General features: G+C 51.8%; 1 protein-coding gene across 3 annotated transcripts; it reads right to left on the bottom strand.

The window, feature by feature from the left end:
* Positions 1 to 2,535: 2,535 nt before the first annotated feature.
* RGL2 (ral guanine nucleotide dissociation stimulator like 2) lies at positions 2,536 to 21,761 on the bottom strand. Of its 3 annotated transcripts, none has more exons than XM_039365928.1 (18): positions 20,891 to 21,761; positions 20,250 to 20,345; positions 19,945 to 20,144; positions 19,500 to 19,559; positions 18,740 to 18,998; positions 18,415 to 18,495; positions 16,924 to 17,139; positions 16,732 to 16,835; positions 15,720 to 15,804; positions 9,064 to 9,147; positions 8,895 to 8,969; positions 8,125 to 8,160; positions 7,890 to 8,011; positions 7,694 to 7,786; positions 7,476 to 7,605; positions 6,292 to 6,531; positions 4,774 to 4,888; positions 2,536 to 3,579 (listed from the first exon to the last, which is right to left on the bottom strand). In XM_039365928.1, exons 1-18 carry the CDS (start codon positions 21,008 to 21,010, stop codon positions 3,374 to 3,376), a joined length of 2,322 nt encoding a protein of 773 aa, XP_039221862.1. In that variant the 5' UTR covers positions 21,011 to 21,761; the 3' UTR covers positions 2,536 to 3,373. The 3 variants fall into 3 exon arrangements, with proteins under 3 accessions (XP_039221862.1, XP_039221860.1, XP_039221861.1); XM_039365926.1 differs by lacking the exon at positions 20,891 to 21,761 and adding an exon at positions 20,491 to 20,690; XM_039365927.1 differs by lacking the exons at positions 18,415 to 18,495; positions 20,891 to 21,761 and adding an exon at positions 20,491 to 20,689.
* Positions 21,762 to 22,029: the final 268 nt, after the last annotated feature.

The following is a 22,029-nucleotide window of genomic DNA, read 5'->3' on the forward strand; positions in this document are numbered from 1 at the left end:
CTCTTTGCGGTGGGTGAGAAAACCCCACAGTGCTTGGACAGAGGGAGGCAGAGGGCGGAAGAAAGGGAGGGAGGGAGAGAGGGAGGGAGGAAGAAGGAAGGAAGGAAAGAGAAGGAAGGATGAAAGGACAAGGAAGAACGAAAAGGAAAGAAGGAAGGAAGGAAGGAGGAAGGAAGGAAGGAAGGAAGGAAGGAAGGAAGGAAGGAAGGAAGGAAGGAAAGACAAGGAAGGATGGAAAGACAAGAAAGAAAGGAACGAAAAGAAAGGAAGGAAGACAAAAGGAAGGAGAAGAAAGGAAGGAAGACAAAAGGAAGAAGGAAGGAAGGAAGGAGATGGAAGGAAGGAAGGAAAAGGAAGGAAGGAGAAGGAAGGAAGGAAAGAAAAGGAAGGAAGGAAGGAAAGAAAGAAAAGGAAGGAAGGAAAGAAAAGGAAGGAAGGAAAGAAAAGGAAGGAAGGCAGGAAGGAAGGAAGGAAAAGGAAGGAAAACAAAAGGAAGGAAGGAAGGAAGACAAAAGGAAGGAGAAGGAAGGAAGGAAGGAAGGAAAGAAAGAAAAGGAAGGAAGGAAAGAAAAGGAAGGAAGGAAGGAAGGAAAAGGAAGGAAAACAAAAGGAAGGAAGGAAGGAAGACAAAAGGAAGGAAGACAAAAGGAAGAAGAAGAAAGGAAGGAAGGAAAGGAAGGAAGGAAAGAAAAAGAAGGAAGGAAGACAAAAGGAAGAAGGAAGGAAGGAGATGGAAGGAAGGAAGGAAAAGGAAGACAAAAGGAAGGAAGGAAGGAAGGAAGTCAAAAGGAAGGAAGACAAAAGGAAGGAAAGGAAGGAAGGAAGGAAAGGAAGGAAGGAAGGAAAAGGAAGGAAGGAAGGAAGGAAGGAAGGAAGGAAGGAAGGAAGGAAGGAAGGAAGGAAGGAAGGAGCGATTCTTGAACCAAAACCGACCTTCTATTTGCGGTGGGTCAGAAAACCCCACAGCGCTGGGGGCAAACCTCCCCCCCCCCGCAGCCCCTTTGCCAAGGGTCCAAGCAGAGGCTTTTTGGAGGGACGGGGGGGGGCACTGACCCCACCCAGGACGGAGACCTGGCCTCTTCTTAAATGCGGGGCCAGAGAACGCGTGTCTGTGTGTCTGAAGGCGCCCCAGGACTCCCCAGTCAGCCCGCTCAGAGACCCCCCCCAAAAAAAGTCCTCGCTGGCTGCTGGGCTGCGCCCCCCCTTCTGCCTTCCTCTGCGCCCCCCCTCCCCGCCAGGTCAAGGGGGAGGGCCAAAGGAAGTCCGGACTCCCCTGCGGGGCTGGCCTGAACCCCCCCTTGAGCTGCAACCCCCCCAAGACTGAAGGGATTGTTCCCCCCTCCCAACTTTCTCCGCTTCTCCCTCTGCGCCGAACGATCTCCTCCATCGGGTGAAGTCAAGGGAGGCTCTGCCCGGAGACTAATGACGCTGCAGAAAGGAGAATTCCGATTGGTCCATCCGCTTTTCTGCACCATCCCAATTGTAAAGTTGGAGGAAAACGACCCCTCCCCCCAATCCAGATTCCCCCTCCCCGATTCCGCCTCTGGGGCTGGGAGCCTCCGCATCTCCCTCCTCCCTCTTTGGGGGCGCTTGTGGGGCGGCACCCATGGCCTCCCCTTAATGCTGCTGCTGCTGCTGGTGGGGGCGCTGGCCCGGATCCCCGGAAGCGAAGAGGGTGAAGGAGACCCCCGGTAAGGAGGGGGGGGGCTCACCCTGCAGGGGAGTTTCTCTTCTTCCCTGAAGCCCCCCCTCCAAAATAGCACCAGCGGTTAGATTTATATACCACTTATATATATATGGTGCTAAGAGTTTTAGTCAGCATCTTCACACCCACACACACACACCCAAAAAAGTGACAGGTGGGATTTAATTCTCCAATTCTTCCATTAAAAAAGAAAAAAAGTCTCTTAAAGAAATCGATCCAGCCTTGAAATTCTTTGCTGTGGAGAAGCCAAAACTCTAGTGCAGCCGAGCACAAAACACACATACACACAACGCTACAATCTCACCCAGGGCGTTTCCAAGTTGTGGGAAATTGCAGAGGGGAAAGGAAGGGAATCTGGGGAGGGGGGCACTGCAGGCCTGCAAGTCGCCTTTTCTCCCCCCCTCCCCGACTTTTCACACAGTATCTGGCCAAGTGACCCCCCCCGCTCCCCCTTTTCTGCCCCCCCATCGTAGCCTCTTTATTAATATGAAACATCTGCAGGGAGGGAAGGCTTCCCTCTTAACCCCACTAATTAAGTTAATTAGGGGGAATTTCATCTTTTCAAAGTCACTCTGGAGCCCCCCCCCTTTTGCAGCCCCTCGGCTGAACTTTGACCCCCTTTCGGTCCCAGGAGAGAGATGGGGAGGGATCCCAGGTCCCTCCCAGCCTTTTCCTCCCTGAAAGGGGCAGAGCCTCCCTCCCTCCCTCTGCCCCCCCACCCATCAACCACCCCCCTGCAGTGTCGGCCTGCCTGGGGGTGGGGGGCTGCAAAGAAAAGGGTGGGGAAGTGTGTGTGTGTTTCCCCCCTGTGTAGACTCTCCACAAGTAGCTTATTTACATCAAAAGTTTTATTACGTATTCTAATTTTCGTATTTTTTTTCCAGACTTAATCCTGCCGATGCAAAAAGATATATATTTTTGTTTTCAACAGGTGATGAATTTCTTTTTCCGCCAAGATGGAGGCTGAAGGTGGCAGATTGGGGAGAAGAATGACAGCCGGACCTTCTCCTGCTGAGACTCACCAGCTTCCGCTCAGGGGAGGTAGAGGCCATCTAGTCTGGTCCAGGCTTGCTTGCCATCACACACACACACACACACACACACACACACACACAAACACACACGGTTCTCTCCTACTCAGCGGAGACCCCCCCCCACTCACAGCAAGCGCTGCAACCATCCAGTCACTTATCTGGAATAGTATCGGTTCTGCTCAAGCAGCGGGGCTGGACTAGATGACCTCCAAGGTCCCTTCCATCTCTACTCCATTCTTAAAAAAAAATCTGCTTAACTCCAAATCCAAGGCCACCAGATCCAGGAAGATCCCCAGATGCCCCAGATCTAGCAGCCCCCTCCCCCCCATCCATATTTGGATCTCAGCTCAGGCTCTGCTGAACAGGCATGCAGGTATACACACACACACTCTTCTTAAAGAAGCAGCAATGAAGGCACAGGAGGGCCCCTTCAGTCACCTGAGGCCTTTTTCCAGGAAGGCCTACTCAGCCCCACGGCCGCCCCACAGTCTGAAGACCCCTCCCACTGGGGACAGTGGACACTCCCAGACTCTTGCACAGCCCGGGATGCTGCTGAGGGACCCCCCCCCCCGACTTTGTGTTCAGGGTCCTGGCCTGTCAAAGCAGCCCCACCCCACCGGAGCTGCCCCCCCGCTCAGAAAAGGGCTCGGGCGATCCTGCGGCCGGTGGCTTTGATCTTGGGGAAGGTGGCGCAGATGTCCATCTCTCTGGCCCGGGGACTCCTGGGTGGGGGGGTCGGGGGGGGCGTCTTCCTGGGCGCCCCCTTGGGCCGCAGCAGGAAGTCCACGCTGAAGCCGTTCCTGGCATAGAAGACGTTGGCCATGGGGGGGAAGACCAGCTCTGCGGGAGAGAGCGGGGGAGGGGATCAATGGGGGGGGAGCCCCACGAGAAAGGCCCCGCCCTCCTCCCCAGCGCCCCTAGACCCCCCCCTCCAGTCAAGCCTCCCCCCAACCCCCCACCCCACAACAGACCAGCTTCATAGCACCCAAGCGGTCAGGAGGTAGGCAGTTCCCATTCTCAGACCTGAATTTGAATACAGGACCTCGTATGGTCTCAAGGGTGCAGAGATAATGGCTTTACGGAATCAGGTTTACAGGGACCCCAGCATGCCAGGCACTTTCTTTTTTCACACACACACAACCCATTATTTAATTTAATTACTTAATTTTGTTGTGAGTTACACAATGACAATAAAGATTCTATTCTATTCTATTTTATTCTGTATTCTGTTCTGTCCTATAGTGCGCTATCCTATATTCTATTCTGTTCTGTTCTGTCCTGTCCTGTCCTATCTTTTATTCCATTCTATTCCATGCCATTCTATATTCTATTCCATTTTCTATTCTATTCTATATTTCTATTCTGTAATTCCTATTCTATTCTATATTCTGCATTCTATTGTACTATTCTATTCTGCTCTTATTCTATTCTATATTTCTATTCTGTTCTATTCTATTCTATTCTATTATTCTATTCTATTATTATTCTATTCTATTATTATTCTATTCTATTCTGTATTCTGTTCTGTCCTATAATGCCCTATCCTATATTCTGTTCTGTTCTGTCCTGTCCTATCCTATCTTTTATTCCATTCCATTCCATGCCATTCTGTATTCTATTCCATTTTCTATTCTATTCTATATTTCTATTCTGTAATTCCTATTTTATTCTATTCTATTCTATATTCTGCATTCTATTGTACTATTCTATACTACTCTTATTCTATATTTCTATTCTATATTTCTGTTCTATTTCTATTCTATATTTCTATTTCTGTTCTGTTCTATTCTATTCTACTCTATTATTATTCTATTCTACTCTACTATTATTCTATTCTATTCTATATTCTATATATTCTATATTCTATATTCCATTCCATTCCACTCTATTCTATTTCATTCTATTCTATTCTATTTTCTATTCCATTCCATTCCATCTCTATTATAAAGAGCCTCTGGAACAAACCAACCGAGGCCCTCCTCGGGGCATCCAGGCCAGTCCCAACAAGAGGATCCCCCCGTCTCCAATACTCACCTCGGCCGTCCGGCAACACCTGCACCAGCTCGTAGTCCTGTGCCAGATCCTGGTCCTGGTTGTGTTTCTCCAACACCTTGGCCACCACGGTGGGCGCCTTATCCTGGCTGGTCACCTGGGGAGGGGCACGTAAAAAAGGGCTCAGCCCACCCACCCCGTTGGTGCCCCCCCCTCTACAGGCAGAATTCCCACCCAGCACTTGCCAAGCGGGATCGGCACCCATCCCACGCTTGGGTCTACCCTGTCAGCAGCCTTTCCAGGGACCTCCAAGTGGAATGGAGGCCCGGCTGGTCAGAGAAAAAGCTCAGCCCCACTTGCCAAAAACCTAGAACTCAGCCAGGATGGACAGAAATCCAGAGAGCTGAACAGACGGTGGTTTGCTCAGTTTTAAAAATTTTAGTTGCTTTTTATTTATCTTTTTACGGTCTGTAAGCTGTCCACCCTATCGGGGAGATAGACGGCATATAAATTGAATAATTTATATGCTGCCGGGGGGGGGCTTGATTGAAGAGTTTAATTAAAAAGAAATAGAGGGTGCTGTGCATGTGTTCTCTCTCTTTCTCTCTCCTTCTCTCTCTGCCTCTTTTTCTCTCCCTTTCTCTTTCCGCTCCGTCTCTTTCTCTCTCTTTCTCTCCCTCTCTCTCTCTCTCTCTTCCCCACTCTCCAATCTTTTGCTCGCCTGGAAAGCTGGCTTCACATTCTCCGACAAGTTGACACACATTCTTATTGGGCTGACTGTCTCCTGCCCTTGGTCTGCCAGTCCTCTTCCCCCACTCAAGAGTGTGTGTGTCTGTGTGTGTGTGTGTGTGTGTGAGAGAGAGAGAGAGAGAGAGAGAGAGAGAGAGAGAGAGAGCTGCTGCTTTCTGCTGTTTCCTGCTGAGATAAAGCAAAGGCAGGAGCCCCTCCCAATAAGCTTGTCAGCTTGTCAGAGAACAGCGTGAGGCCACTCTTTTTTACACAGAGAGAAAGAGAGAGGGAGGGAGATGGAGAGGGAGAGGGAGAGAGAAGGGAAATGCAAGTGCCTCTGTCTCTGTCTCTCTCTGCAAATGGCAGACTGGGAGCCGCAGGAGAAGGCCTAAAGAGCCACATGCGGCTCCAGAGCTGCGGGTTTCTGACCTGTGGTATAGGTCCTCCTGTTTGAGCAGGGGGCTGGACTAGAAGACCTCCAAGGTCCCTTGCATCTCTATTTCTATTTCTATTATTTCTATTTCTATTATTTCTATTTCTATTCAATTCCTGCAACTGTTCTTTATATCTTATAGCCTCCAGTCTCCTAAATTTCTAGAGCCTCAACCTCTTTTTTTATGTTGTCGTAAGTCGATGCATTTAATTAGCTGAATCTGCGCGCGCACACACACACTCACAGCACTCTAAAAAGACGCATCGTCTCCCAGGCTCAGCTCCAGCTCTTCTCCCTCTTTCACCCCAGTCCAGGTGTGAGGAGAGGTTCTCTTGACCAAATCTCCCCTCACACACACACACACACACACACACACACACACACACACTCACACTCACCAGGATGCTCTTGTAGAGGGTGCCGTTCTGCAGCGCCATGCTGACCCGGATAATGCAGCAGTCGGAGGGACAGGCGCCCCCCGTGTCGGGGGTCTTGGGGTAGACAGATCCGCAGGAGGCCGAGCGCCGGTGGCCCTTGAGGAAGATGTCCCCCGTGGCAGGGAGGGGGGCCAGGCCATCCCCGGGGGAGGAGCAGGAGGGGGCCGAGGTGTCCAGGGCCGAGACAGAGGGCCACTTGCCCTGCAGGAGAGCGGGAGGGAAGTGAGGCCGGGAAGGCAGCAGGGGCCGGTCCTGGGTTCAAGGAAAGGGCCCTTCGGGGAAGCCATCTCCGGCCCTCCTGCTTAGAAAAAGGGGCCGGCATCCCAGGCAAGAAAGGGGCCCCGGGGAACCAGGAGGGCCCCTTCCCCCTGTGTTATATGCGTGTTCACTGGTCCATCCGTGTTGGGGACCTCATTCCTCCTTTAGCATCCTCCTCTTCCTCCTCCCCTGGGTCAGGAAGGTACCCCAAGCCTCCCCCACCCCAAGCTTCGCTGCAGGGGCAGAGCACGGAGCGTCCCAGACGCTGCAGCCAAAGGGGCTGGAGGTTGGGTCCGGATTCGAATTCGGCCATCGGTGGCTGTTGAGGGACAGGAGATTTTGGCATTTCCGGCAACTCCTGCCCTCCTCCCTTTCGGCCCTCCCGTTTTAGGATCTGGGCATGTTCCTAAAGGGGGGAACCGAGGGAACGTTGTCTGAAATAGCATCTCCTGCTTGATCCGGGGGGGGGGGGGCTGGACTAGATGACCTCCGAGGTCCCTTCCGACTCTGTTATTCTGCGAGGCGGCTTCCTTAAATGTGGGTCCCGGTTGGAAGGAGAGAAGCGGCCCTGAAAGGGGGGGTGGGGCAGACTCCCTTCCACGCCGGGAGGGGGGGTGTCCAAAGGAGAGGGGGCTCTTTGAAGTCCGTCGGATCTTGGAGAATTTGGGGGGCCCAGAGCAGACCCCACAAGAGGAACAACCCCGCCCTCTTTGTGAACTGTGCTTTGAAATCATACTGAGGACTAGAAACTTGGGGGAGGGAGGGAGCAAGTTGGATCAGCCACACCTGATTCTGAGGTCTTTGGGGGGGGTCACCCCTCGGCCTCCCCCCCCAGAAGGAGTAGAGTGGAAGAGTCCAGAGGAAGGAGGGGGGCAGTCCTGAGTCACCTGGATGGGTTGGGGGGCCCCCAGGGCGGTGGGGGAGGTGGCCGATGGGCCCAGCAGGCTGGGCGAGACGTGGGGGGACCCCGCTCTGTCCCAGGGCAGGGGGGCGCTCACGCCCAGCGAGGTGATCAAGCTGGAAAAGGAAACAACGGGGGTCAGCGGGAAATGGAGTGGGAGGGGCAGAGACCCCCCCAGAGACCCTCCCCCCTCCCGGTCCGTACTCTGTGCAGCGTGTGATCACCAAGGTGGGCTTGCTGGACTTGGCGGGGGCCCCTCCCTCAGTGGGGGCCTCAATGGTGCAGGAGAGCCGGTAACTGAAGGGCGAGAGACGATGGTGAATCAGAAAGGGGAGACAACGGAGGGGGGGGTCTCTAGGCCAAGCTCCTCCTCTCTTCCAGAGCCCCCCCCCGCACCCACCTCTGGGCCTCGCTGAGGGGGGGCAGGCACTGCAGCCATCCCTGGAGGGTCCAGTCGGGGGCCAGGGCGTAGTTGCGGCATTTGGCCTGCAGGAGGCGCAGGCGGGTGAGGATCTCAAACTCCTGCAGGGAAGGAGGAGAAGAGAGGGGATTGGGGGGTCCTTCTAGTGGGTGGGGGGCAAACTGGGACCCCCTACTACTCCACACACACACACAGACACACACACGGCACCTACCTTGCGGTGCTTCTCAAAGTTGATGTAGCCGCTGTTCTGCAGAGGGAAGCGAGAGGTGCCCGGTCAGCCTCCAGGCCCAGCCTGACCCCCCCCACACACACACACACACTCTCTCTCCCCCCACCAAGGCTGCACCCCATTCGGAGAAGGATTGCAAGGCCCAGAGGCTCCCCCCCAGGGAGCTGAACCAGTCAGCCGGGGCCCACCGCCTGCACACCACCACCCCATCCAGACCAGTTGGTCAACTACAATTGTGTCAGAAAGACGACACAATTTGAGGACCCCTGAGATGTCTGACTGGCCAATGCCCCCCCACACACACACACATCTTCCTCTGGGCTGCCCCCCCCCAATACAAACTCTGCCTATGGCTTTTGGCTGAAAGTTACTCTTCCCCGGTTGAATTCCCGCCTGCGCAGAGCTGTTCGAAAAACAGGGGCAAGCTCTTTGAAGCGGGGAGAGGCACCAAAGCCCAAAGGGGGGGGGTCCCCAAGACCTTCCAACCGGCCATCCTCTTCTCCCATAATCCACAGCCCCATCCAAGGTTGGGGAGGTGTGGCAGGCTGATGCAACGCTGCAAGGACATGCACACACACACACGCACCCACACACCCTCAGCCTGATCAGCCAACGCTTCAGGCACCCAACAGAGACACCAGCTGTGCTGCTGATGTTCTCTCCCCCCCTCCAGCCTGCAAACCCCTCCCTCAACCCCCCAAGTCCCCCCTTGCTGGGGGGGAACAGCAGCAAAGGCCCTTGCTGGCTCTCACCTGCAGCCGGGTGGGAGTGGCTGCATCCAGCATCACCAGGTCCTTCAGGAAGGTGCCCAGGTAGGGGATCACGCCCTGCAGGGACACTCCCAGGTTAAGGACAGCGGAGCCCCCTCGCCTCCTCCCCAACACCAGCCCCCCACCCTCCTCCAAACCAGCCCCCCCTTACCAAAGGGCGCTGCTCCTGCAGCCTCCGCTGATGCTTCCGCTGGGGCAGCTCGGCCCCTCCCACCGCTGCTCCAGGGCCGCCTTCCTGGGGGGCGACAAAAGGGAAAGAGCTGGGGGGAGGGAGGGAGAAACCCCCGGCAGCTCCCCCAAAACCCACAGGAGCCCCCATAACACAGCACTGGAAGGGGGGAGGCGCGGCAAAACATCCGGCTTAAATCCGTCATCCAGCCAAGCCTCAAGTCCCCTTCGAGGGCCTGGGACCCATCATCCCCTGGGGAAGATGGGAGTTGGAATCCAAGGACGGTGGGAGGCACCCGTGTTGGGGAGGGCTGGGAGGGGGCGCAATCAATCCATCAAGCGAGGAGGGTACCGCCGTTGTGTTTTCCTCTCTTCCAGAAAACGGGCATCAAGGTGGAGAGCGATTCATATTTATATATTATTAGTACGTAAGGGTGTAGGTATGTGCATAGCATACATGTTATATGTGGCATGTTTGTGTGTGTGTTATGTATGCGTACGCTTTTGAGAGCCGGCAACAGAGTTTCATTGTCAACGTGTGCGGGTGTGCCCACAGTAAAAAATGACAATATATTTATATTTATATTATATATTAAATTACATTATTAAATTATTATATTACAGTATAGTATAGCATAGTACATTTATTACATTATATTATATAGTATAATATAGTATAGTATAGTATATATCATGTCATATTATATCATATAAATCATATCAATTATATTATAATATTATATTGCATTACTATGTTATATCATATTATATATTATATCATATTAATTATATAGTATATTAATATCATATTTATTATATTATATATTATATTACATTACATTACATTATATATTAATATCCTATCTATTATATTATACGATATTATATATTATATGATATTATATATTATATTATTGTATTATATAAATTATATTATATTATATTAATTATATTATAGTATATTATATTATATTAATTATATTATGTTATTTATTTATGAGACTTATATACCGCTTTAAATGCAAGCACTCTCTAAGCCAGTGGTTCTCCACCTGTGGGTCGGGACCCCATTTGGGGTCGAACGGCCATTGCACGGGGGTCGCCAAACAAGGCTGTCCACCATTTTTTTCCCCTTTTCTTTGGCCACGCCCCTGGCACCCGGTGATGTATAAGTGGTTGGGGGTCACCACAACATGGGGAACTGTATTATGGGGTTTTATTATAATATAATATTATATTATTTTAAATATACTAATAGTATATATTATATACTATATATTATATTATATATTATATTATATATTATATTATATATTATCTATCACACAAATGCAGGCTGCAAAGCCCCGTTTAGCCAAAAGTGCACAAACACAGCAGCCCCCAAAGCTGCTTTCTCTACCCGCCTCGCCCCCCCCCCTCCACCCCACTCCTCACCCCAAAAGAATGGAGATTTGGGGCGTTGAGCTCCGTCATTTCCTTATGCAACAGGAACGGCAAGAAGGATGGGCTTTGTTGCCCGTTACACACAGCAGAGGTCCCCAACCCCTGCGCAATAAGATTTGTCTGGCATGATCTGTTTTTGACTTCGTAAGAACATGATTCAGACAAGCACAAACACACGGCGGCAACCAAGAACACACACAAAAAGGAAATGGACCACCGTTTTCCAGCAAAAGGGATACGCACGCACCTTTATCAAAAGGTGCCTGACCACTCAACACCCCTACAACACAACCGCAGCATGAGCTGTGAAAAGAGTAACGTTGCCATACGTCAAAAATGTCCAAGAACAAAAAGGACCGTTGTAACCGCACGGCATCATCGTAACGCATAAACCAAATAAAACCCATTAAATAAATCAAAACATCCAGCAGCCCTGGGGGAAAAAATGGGAACCATTTACAACATACAGTGCAAGGATGGTAATAGCCACTTGTAGAACAGGGGTGTCCAACTTGCAATGTCATGTGACGTGTCACGACTTTTTTCCCCATTGCCGGCAATGGGGCGGGCACCATTTCAGCATGATGCGCCTGGCCCGTGGGCTGGCTGTTTGACACCCCTGGTGTAGGACAAACAGGCAGAGGACTAGCAGGTGTGTATCCACAAACACCACGTGGCAATCAAAAGACACAATTAAAACTCCTCAGTCTCTTAGCCTGCGGACAGGCCTGACTGTATAGAGTAAGAATAATAACTTTATAGTCACTTTGTATATACACTAGTCGGCATCCGTTAAAATGAAATTTCGTTGTATGCAGCTCTCAAAAGGTTGCCGCCCCCAATATATGCTGCATAAATATGACAAAAATAAATAAATACAGAATTTATTTATTTATTTATTTATCTCTCCCATATTTGGGCAACAGGGTGTAACATACAGCATTCTAGATAACTCCTCCCCTGTTTCTTCCCTCCCTAACACAGCTGGCAAAAGTGAGACAGAGCCTGTGGCCTAGAGGTTAATACAGCTGCCTAACATGCAGACAGCCCAGGTTTGAATCTCAGAAGGGTATGTCTGGTTGAAAAGAGCTAAAGAGTTCGAAATAGCTATTCCAGTTCTCCCTTAATTCTTTGCTAGCAATCCAAATTTTAGAAATATACAGAATTATGCATGTACCCACATATATAAGTTTTTCAGACAGACCGGTCTGATTGATTGCACCTTGGCATTTTGACTGCTATACTGCAGTTCTACCTTTTTATAACCTCTTTATAATCTCTCATAAAGGATGTGGCTAGCTGATGAGGACAAATGAGTCCGAAATGGCTATACTAGTCTCCCACTTAAATCTTTAACTCTTGTCAGCAAAAAGAAATCTGAATATATACAGTGGGGCAAAAAAGTATTTAGTCAGCCACCAATTGTGCAAGTTCTCCCACTTAAAAATATGAGAGAGACTTGTAATTGTCATCATAGGTAGACCTCAACTATGAGAGACAAAATGAGAAAACAAATCCAGACAATCACATTATCTGATTTGGAAAGAATTTATTTGCAAACAATGGTGGAAAATAAGTATTTGGTCACCGACAAACAAGCAAGATTTCTGGCTCTCACAGACCTGTAACTTCTTCTTTAAGAGGCTCCTCTGTCCTCCACTCATTACCTGTATTAATAGCACCTGTTTGAACTTGTTATCTGTATAAAAGACACCTGTCCACAACCTCAAACAGTCACACTCCAAACTCCACTATGGTGAAGACCAAAGAGCTGTCAAAGGACACCAGAAACAAAATTGTAGACCTGCACTAGGCTGGGAAGATTGAATCTGCAACAGGCAAGCAGCTTGGTGTGAAGAAATCAACTGTGGGAGCAATAATCAGAAAATGGGAGACATACAAGACCACTGATAATATCCCTCGATCTGGGGCTCCACGCAAAATCTCACCCCGTGGGGTCAACATGATCACAAGAATGATGAGCAAAAATCCCAGAACCACACGGGGGGACCTAGTGAATGACCTGCAGAGAGCTGGGACCAACATAACAAAGGCAACCATCAGTAACACACTACGCTGCCAGGGACTCAGATCCTGCAGTGCCAGACGTGTCCCCCTGCTTAAGCCAGTACATGTCCGGGCCTGTCTGAAGTTTGCTAGAGAGCATTTGGATGATCCAGAAGAGGATTGGGAGAATGTCCTATGGTCAGATGAAACCAAAGTAGAACTGTTTGGTAGAAACACAACTCCTCGTGTTTGGAGGAGAGCGAATGCTGAGTTGCATCCAAAGAACACCATGCCTACTGTGAAGCATGGGGGTGGCAACATCATGTTTTGGGGCTGTTTCTCTGCAAAGGGACCAGGACGACTGATCCGTGTACAGGAAAGAATGAATGGGACCATGTATCGTGAGATTTTGAGTGCAAACCTCCTTCCATCAGCAAGGGCATTGAAGATGAAACGTGGCTGGGTCTTTCAGTATGGCAATGATCCCAAACACACCGCCCGGGCAACGAATGAGTGGCTTCGTAAGAAGCATTTCAAGGTCCTGGAGTGGCCCAGCCAGTCTCCAGATCTCAACCCCATAGAAAACCTTTGGAGGGAGTTGAAAGTCTGTGTTGCCCAGCGACAGCCCCAAAACATCACTGCTCTAGAGGAGATCTGCATGGAGGAATGAGCCAACATACCAGCAACAGTGTGTGCCAACCTTGTGAAGACTTACAGAAAACGTTTGACCTCTGTCATTTGCCAACAAAGGATATATAACAAATTATTGAGATGAACTTTTGATATGGACCAAATATTTATTTTCCACCATAATTTGCAAATAAATTCTTTCCAAATCAGACAATGTGATTTTGTCTGGATTTGTTTTCTCATTTTGTCTCTCATAGTTGAGGTCTACCTATGATGACAATTACAGGCCTCTCTCATCTTTTTAAGTGGGAGAACTTGCACAATTGGTGGCTGACTAAATACTTTTTTACCCCACTGTATATATATGCACCCTGTCGGCCCAAATATGGGAGGAAGAAATCTTTCGAATCTCAGAAGGGTATGTCTGGCTGATGAGAGCTAATCAGCTCGAAATAACTATCCCAGTCCCCCTTAATTCTTTGTTAGCAATCCAAAAATTTAGGAAACACAAATGATGTTGCAGTAGTGACTGCTGTCTCTGGGTGGCTCTAGATTGAGCTGATACAAGCAAAAGGTTTCTTCCTCCCATATTTGGGCCGATAGGATGCATAAAAAAAACACTCAAAGTAAATCTCCTCCTCTGGTCTCTTCCCTCCCTGATACAACTGACAAAGTGAGAAAGAGCCTATGGCCTAGAGGTGAACACAGCTGCCTAATGTGCAAGCAGCCCAGGTTCGAATCTCAGAAGGGTATGTCTGGCTGATGAAAGCTAATCAGCTGGAAATAGCTATCCCAGTCCCCCTTAATTCTTCATTAGCAATCCAAAAATTTAGGAAACACACACACACACACACACACACACACACACATCCCACAACAAGCTAAATCTAAAGAAAACCCCCAGGGAATTTCTACAAAGTTGGCATTCCAACAAATCAACCACCAAGGGTCACACAGAGGTAAAACGTGTTCGCTCGCCATTCGGAAAAGACGGCAAGAAAGCTAATGAGGAAATGAAAATACCAAAAAAACAGATCCTTTCCAACAGCCAACACCCAGATAAGCAGGGATTAACACCAGACAAACGACCAAGCAGGAAACAAAGGCCCTAACCAAGAAAGTTAGGTTAGTCGCTCCGGTGAGATGAGTGGTATAGAAGTTTTATATTTTTTTCCATTCCTTTTTCTATTCTATTCTATTCCTTTTTCTATTCTATTTTATTCCTTTTTCTATTCTATTCTATTCCTTTTTCTATTCTATTCCTTTTTCTATTCTTTTTCTATTCTATTCTATTCCTTTTTCTATTCTATTCTATTCCTTTTTCTATTCTTTTTCTATTCTATTCTATTCCTTTTTCTATTCTATTCTATTCCTTTTTCTATTCTATTCTATTCTTTTTCTATTCTATTCTATTCCTTTTTCTATTCTATTCCTTTTTCTATTCTTTTTCTATTCTATTCTATTCCTTTTTCTATTCTATTCTATTCCTTTTTCTATTCTTTTTCTATTCTATTCTATTCCTTTTTCTATTCTATTCTATTCCTTTTTCTATTCTATTCTATTCTTTTTCTATTCTATTCTATTCCTTTTTCTATTCCATTCTATTCTATTCTATTCTATTCTATTCTATTCTATTCTATTCTATTCTATTCCTTTTTCTATTCTATTCTATTCTATTCTATTCTATTCTATTCTATTCTATTCTATTCTATTCTATTCTCTCCTATTGTACTCTACTCTACTCTCTTCTTTACAATGCAGCAAGCCCAATGCAAATCTCTGCATTGGGGAAACAAAACAACCACTTGGCACACCACAGGAGGTCCAACCCACCAGGAGAAGATTCAGCCGTCCATCTGCCTTTTAAGAGACAGAGGCTGCTCTTTGGAAGACAGCAAAGTCCAGATTTTGGACAGAGAGGACCGCTGGCTTGTTAGAGGCATCAAAGAGGCCACCTAGGCCAAAACTGAACACCCCTCTCTCAACAGAGGGGGATAGAACACCGTCCATCTCAAGTTTACACCACGGTCCTTTCAGCAGCTCCAAGATGGCTCCACACCCATTTGCACCGCTCAGGTGACCCTGAGGACACAGGTAAACCCTCAAAGGCTCTCTAAAACAGGGGTCTTCAAACGTGGCCCTTTGATGACTTGTGGACTTCAACTCCCAGAATTCCTCAGCCAGCGTGTACACGCTGGCTGAGGAATTCTGGGAGTTGAAGTCCACAAGTCTTCAAAGGGCCACGTTTGAAGACCCCTGCTCTAAAAGAAGGCAAATGATCAGCTGTCTGCAAGGAGTATTAAATCAGAGCTGAGGAAGCAAAATGTCTTCAGAGAGAGACAAAGACGTCCAGCGGGCGTTTGGTAACAAGCGCCTTTCGGGAAAACCGTGAGCTGGGTGACGGGTGAAGCTGCGCAGACCTTCCCTTGCTGAGATTCCTGGGGTGGGGAGGGGGGAATACCTGCATCTCCAGCCCCTCCCCCGGCGGCAATTGCACCTCCAACTCGCAGGCCGGGGAGGGAGCAGGGAAGGGAGCGCCCCCCCCCGGGGGGGGCTTACCTGGAAGAGGAGCTGCCGGCTTTGGCTGTAGTTATCCTGCTCGGAGCAAATGGCGCTGAGCTCCTCGTAGCAACGGGAGGAATCCCTGTCAAGCAGAGAAGAAGGCTTCTTTGAGGGGGGGAGGAGGACCACCCCACCCTCAAACTCCCCCCTCCCAAAATGAGGTAACAAGAATAATAATAATAAAGTTGGAAGGGACCTTGGAGGTCATCTAGTCCAACCCCCTGCTCAGGCAGGAAACCCTACACCATTTCAGACAAATGGCTGTCCAGTCTCTTCTTAAAAGCTCCCAGTATAATAATAATAATAATAATAATAATAATAATAATAATAATAATAATAATATAGAGTGGGAAAGGACCTTGGAGATCTTCTACTCCAACTCCTTGCTCAAGCAGGAGAACCTATGCCATATAATAATACTAATACTAATACTAATAGAGTTGGAAGGGACCTTGACGGTCATCTAGTCCAACCCCCTGTGCAAGCCAGAAACCCTAGACCATTTCAGACAAATGGCTGTCCAGCCTCTTCTTAAAAATCTCCAGTGTTGGAGCATTCACAGCTTCTGGAGGCAGGTTGTTCCACTGGTTAATTGTTCTAACTATCAGGAAGTTTCTCCTTAGTTCCAGGTTGCTTCTCTCCTTGATTAGTTTCTACCCATTGCTTCCTGTCCTGTCTTCAGGCCCTTTGGAGAATAGCTTGACCACTGAGATATTGGAGCACGGCTACCATGTCACCCCTAGTCCTTCTCTTCATTAGTTGGAAGGGACCTTGGAGGTCATCTAGTCCAACCCCCTGCTCAGGCAGGAAACCCTAGACCATTTCCGACAAGTGGCTGTCCAGCCTCTTCTTAAAAACTTCCAGTGTTGGAAGCATTCACAACTTCTGGAGGCAGGTAGTTCCACTGGTTAATTGTTGCAAGGGGGCAGAGCCTCTTTGTCCCCCCGCTCCACAGGTCTGGGGGCAGGGCAGCGAGGGGCAGCCCCTCCCTGACCCCCTTCTCACCCACCTGGAGGTCTCCTCCCAGGTCCGCTTCAGCCGGTGCAGAGACGTGGACTGGAGGGCGGAGACCACGGCGTAGAGCGAGGAGAAGTTGCGCAGAAGGAGACACTCCTAGGGGGTGAGACAGACAGAGAGAGGTGGGATGAGTTCGGGGTCCTGATCCCCCAACCGTCCCGGGGAGGGCAGGATTGGGACCCACCTCGGCCACGCAGATCCACTTCTCCAGCAGCCGCGCTCGCTGGGCGGCCCGCAGGCCCGTGTCCCACAGGCAGGAGAAGATGACGGCGTTGGCCACGAGGTTAAACTGGGCCACGGTGGCCCGGACGGTGGGGCAGGCCCCCTGGTGGCCCTTCTTGTCCCGCTGAGACCAGGCCGAGCCCAGGCACTCGTGGGGCACCAGGCGCAGGAAGAGGTCCTGCCGGGGAAACGGCCAGAGACGGGGGTCACCGGAGGGCTGTGGTGTCTCTCCCCATCCCCAAAACTGACCACAGAACCACACAGCAGGCTCCATGAAGGATCATAACCTTCGCTTTCATTTAACCAAGATTCAGTCCACATGGAGGAAAGAAATACACCTGAAAAATACACGGCCAGTGCTAACAGAAGAGTTAGTAAGGGTCAGTAGAGGTGGACCCAGGGACCCTCCTCTCCTGAAACAGTGAAGCTCGTCCATCACACCGTGGTGGCCGCCATCTTGACTTTTTTATATATATAACAAGCTTTATTAGTTTTCCAGTTTAACATCCAAGTATTTAGAAAGCATCGTGGTAACTAGGTAATCAATAGTTCAGTAACAAAATTTTTAGTACATATTTCAGGTTACATTATCAAGAATTCCTTCTCTATTTCCCTTAACATTTCATATAACATACTTAAAGTAGTAAATTTCTAACCATAAGAAGCTCAGTTAAAGCATTTATTAATCTATTTTTACTTATATATATCCATATCTGTTTTTAAATTTTAGCTAATTCTTAGTTTTTAATTACAGTATTCCAGTTTAACCTTTTACATCCATAATCTTCAAATGTTGGTAACCCAAGTTTCCTTTATTTCGCTACAGAAAACTTATGATATCTAAAATACACATATTATTTAAATATATTCTTATTTTATTTCATAAACATTTTCTATTTCTCATCCTCGTACATCACACCTTACTAATAGATTAACCTTTATTGTCTCAAATCCATCATCTATATTTTCTGGGCTAAGCAATAGTTCAAGGCTGATTCCTAGTATTTAATTTCCATTTCCCTTATAAATCTAAATCCTAATTATTAAGCCAGTTAATCCCTTTTTTTTATCGTTTTCCAACAACATTTGAGTCTAATAGTCCTATTTCCAATCTTGACTTTTTTGACCAGCACCCCCCAAAGACTCCGTTGGGGCAACAGGTATATTGTCAGCACACACACACACACACACACACACACCAAGTTGCCTTGTAGCGAGACGGGCAGCAAGCAAATTTAATAAGTAAAAATGAGCCACAGGTAGGAGAACAGCACGAAAACGGCAAGCCTGCAATGGAGGCACGCACCCACCAGGTGGCGCTACTATGCAGGAAAAAAATTCTGCTATTCCGCAGAGAAAAATAAAGGGGGGGCAGCTCAGCCAGATGAGGGGCTTGAACCCCCATAATAAGCAGGCCGTTGCCCGCTGGCAGCGCGCCCCCAAAATCACCCACCTCCCAACTCTGCCAGGTGAGCCAGTCAGGCTTCTGGGGAGCCTGCAATGGAGGCACACAGCCATCAGGGGGCGCTACTCTCTGCAGGGAAAAAAATTCTGCTATTCCACAGAGAAAAATAAGGGGGGGGGGTCAGCTCAGCCACATGAGAAGCCTGAACCCCCATAATAAGCCATATTCCGCTGGCAGGGCACACCCCAAAATCACCCACCTCCCAACTCTATGCCAGGTGAGCCGGCCAGCATGGGGAGGTGCCACAGCTGGAATTGGGGGGGGGGGTGTTGCAGGCAGACTCCCCTCCCAGCCCGCCCCCCCCCACACTCACCGCGTCCTGCGCAGTGAGGTGTGCAGCCACGTCTTCCGCCTGCAGTCCCAAGATGTAGTGGGGGTCAGGGTCCCCTCCGTGCGGGGCGGTGGGGGGCTCTCTCCTGCTTGGGGGGTCCGGCAAGGTCTTCTCGGGCCCCTGGCTGTTCCCGCAGGCCCAGTGCAGCCAGCTGACCAGCTGTTCCCGCAGGTGGGGCTCCAGCCCCACGAAGTCCTGGGGGTAGCCGTCCAGCCAGGAGCAGAGCAGCGCGGCCAGGGCTCTGTGGGGGGGGGGAGGGGGAGACGGAGGAACGATCAGGGCTGGACCCCCCACCCCAGCTGCGAGCCATGGGGCAAACTCCCCTCGGGAAGGATGATCTTGCTGATCAATCCTGATATTCTGGGATTGACTGCTCCCGACGCTGGAGGTTCTGCACAGCCTTCAGACAAACTCTGTGCCCCAGAGGAGGGGCGCAAAGACCACCCAACCCTGCTGAGCAGCTGCCAAGGGGGGTGGGGATGCAGTGGGACAGCCTGTCTTCCCCCCCCCCCGTCGGCTGTGTGCTCCACCCTCGGTGGAGACTGGTGAGCCCTGGAATGACCCCTGCAAGGGAGGGGGCCTCACGGAGGATAAAATAGCCCAATCCAGAACAAGGGTGCCTCTGAGCATGGCAGTGGTGGCCCAACCTCCACCACGGAAGGAGAAACCCCCAATTTTGCCAGCAGTGTGTGTGGGGGGGGGGGTTGGGGAGGGACCAGGGCCAGAAGGGGGGGGGACTCACTGCCGCAGCTCCTCCGTCTTTTGGGGGCCGCAAGCATTGGATCGGGTCACCACCTGGAGCCTTCCAGCGGGGAAAAAACACGGAGCAGCTTCAGAAGCCAGAAAGACAGGTCGAGAAGTGTTTAAATAATAATAATAAACAAGTTGGAAGGGACCTTGGAGGTCATCTAGTCCACCCCCCTGCTCAGGCAGGAAACCCTATACCAAACGGCTGTCCAGTCTCTTCTTAAAAACTTCCAGTGTTGGAGCGTTCACCGCTTCTGGAGGCAGGTGGTTCCACTGGTTAACTGTTCCCGTGTTATCTTCCCTACAGCCCTGTGAGGCGGGCCAGGCTGAGAAAGAGGGTGCCCACGGCAGGCGCAGGGAGCCGCCGCCTGGATCTCTAAGGGAATCCACCACCCCCCTCGCGACCCCCAAGGCCTCCCCCGGAGACTCCCGACGCCCACCTCTCCAGCAGAAGCTCCAGGACGGTGGAGGGCTGGGTGAAGCTGCGGTAGGTGGCCAGGAAGGCCGGCCGGTAGCCCGCGTCCCCGAGGGCCGGAGCCTCCAGCAGGTGCCGCACCAGGCGGGGCAGCGAGCCGGCCTTCAGCGCCCGGGACGGTGCGGGGGCGGCGGGGAACTCCGCTACGCCGGACGCCCCCTCGACCTGCCGGGGGGGGGGGGAAAGAAGGAGACGGAGGGAGGTTGGGAGGGGAGGAAGCGGCGCCCCGAATCCCCCCGTCAAGTCCCCCCTCCCTGCCCCCCCACTTACCCCGCTCCCGGCGCCGCCACGGGGCCCCTCCGGAGCCCGCGCGCTCACGGTGTAGACGGCGCCCTCCTCCGCCTCCTCCCACGAGGTCAACGGGGCCTGCGGAGGGGGAACGAGGAGGAGGAAGAAGAGGATAGAACATTGCTGGAAGGGACCCTCGAGGTCTTCTAGTCCACCCCCGTGCTGCAGACGGGCGGGAGATCCCCCGGCCCCGCTCGACCCCTCTCCCCAAGCCCCCCTATACCTTGGCGGGCAGGCAGTACCAGCGGGTGCGCGTCAGCGGGGGAGCCTGGCCCGCCGCCCCCGCTTCCAGGCAGCCCCCCAGGCGGAGGAGGCCCTTCATGGGCGGGTGGGGGGCGGCCAGGGAGCGGGCGCCGTCGGGCCTCGCCTTCCCCGCCAACCTGCTGCTGCGCCTTCCGCTTCCCCGCCGCCCGCCCGCCCGCGCCACTTCCCCAAACAGGCCGGGCCGCATTCCAGCTGCCGGGCCACGGCTGTAGAGCGCCGCCGCCCTTGCGGTCCGCGGCTGCAGGAAGGGGCCTCGGCTCGCCGGAGCCCCGAGGGCGCGCGTTAGGGGGCCGCGGGGCGCAGCGGAGGGACAGCCCGTGGCCGCCCCCCAGCCCAGCCCGGGACCCTCCGGGGCTCACCGGCTGCGCGTCCGGCGGGCGCCGCTCCTGGGCGTCGGGGCTGCGGCTGCGGACGGCTCGGAGCGTCGCCGCCGCTTCGCCCTCGCCCGGCAGCAGGAGGCGCAGGGAGCGGCTCAGCATCCGGACCCGCCGCGCCTGCGGGAAGGGGGACCCGGGCGGGCGGCGGAGGCGCTTCCCCCGCAGGAGCCTCCGAGCCCGGCGCGCCCTGCCCGCCTCTGGCCCTCCTGGAGCGAGTCCCGCGGAGATCGGAGCCTTGGCGGGAAGCGGCGACGCCGGATGGGCGGCCGGACAGCGCGCGGCCCCCGGCGGGGCTCCTGGGCGTCTCTCCGTAACGGGAAGCCGGCGCCGAGGAGGTCAGAGGCCGGATGAGGCCGGGCCGCGCCAAAGGCCGGAACTGGATCCGGCTGAGAGCGGAGACGCGGCCGCCGAAGGGCCGGACCGGCTGCTCGCAGGTCGTTCTGCCCGGCCGGCGAAGGCGCCGCGGGGCGAAAGGACCAAACAAGGCGGGGGAGGCAGCCGGCAGTTCCTCGGGCTTGTCCCGTCCGCGGTTGGAGGGGATGATGGGTGCTGCAGTCCCAACGCTGGGGGGGAAGGGGGGTGTCCGATCCTGCCCCCCCCAATCGGGAAAGGGCTCAAGGAACGCGCGGGGGGGGCACAGGCAGAGAGCCCCCCCCCACCTTCCAGCAGCTGCAAACAAGCATTTTAAGGATGATCTCATTTGAATCCTGGTTAGTTGTGCCAACCCAGCCAGTTCCGGGGGCTGCGGGAATCATGGGCAGGAGTCCCACTGGTGCCGTCTGCCCTCCCCCTTGTAACCGCCACAAGGAGCCACTGAGCCCATCAGGAAGCGGAGAACAGCAGGCCACGTCACCCAGTATATCCCCATCCGGTTGGACTACAGCGGCCCTCATCCCCAGCCAGGACCACCTGGACCAGACCTGGGTGTTTAACACACACACCCCCTTGGACCATGTCCAGGTCTTTGGCTGTTCCTGTCCGGCCCCGTCAGGTCAATCGGGAATTAGAAATCAAATGTAAATAAATATAAATATACACTGTGCACAAAACACAGCCAAGTTGCTTTCAGATTGAAAGTGGCCCTTTTTGTGTGTGTGTGTGCATCTATGCACCTTCACAAC

This window comes from Crotalus tigris, unplaced genomic scaffold, assembly GCF_016545835.1.
Source record: "Crotalus tigris isolate CLP2741 ecotype Arizona unplaced genomic scaffold, ASM1654583v1 scf7180000020216.623372, whole genome shotgun sequence".
Lineage (NCBI taxonomy): Eukaryota > Metazoa > Chordata > Lepidosauria > Squamata > Viperidae > Crotalus > Crotalus tigris.

What these genes read in the sequence shown, in the direction of transcription:
- RGL2 (XM_039365928.1), bottom strand. Translation starts at nt 21,010, where the DNA reads ATGCTGAGCCGCTCCCTGCGCCTCCTGCTGCCGGGCGAGGGCGAAGCG. An exon ending in ACCTGGGAGGAGACCTCCAG is followed by an intron (nt 15,805 to 16,731) that starts GTGGGTGAGAAG and finishes TCTGCTTGACAG; the next exon opens with GGATTCCTCCCGTTGCTACG. An exon ending in CCCCTCAGCGAGGCCCAGAG is followed by an intron (nt 7,787 to 7,889) that starts GTGGGTGCGGGG and finishes CTCGCCCTTCAG; the next exon opens with TTACCGGCTCTCCTGCACCA.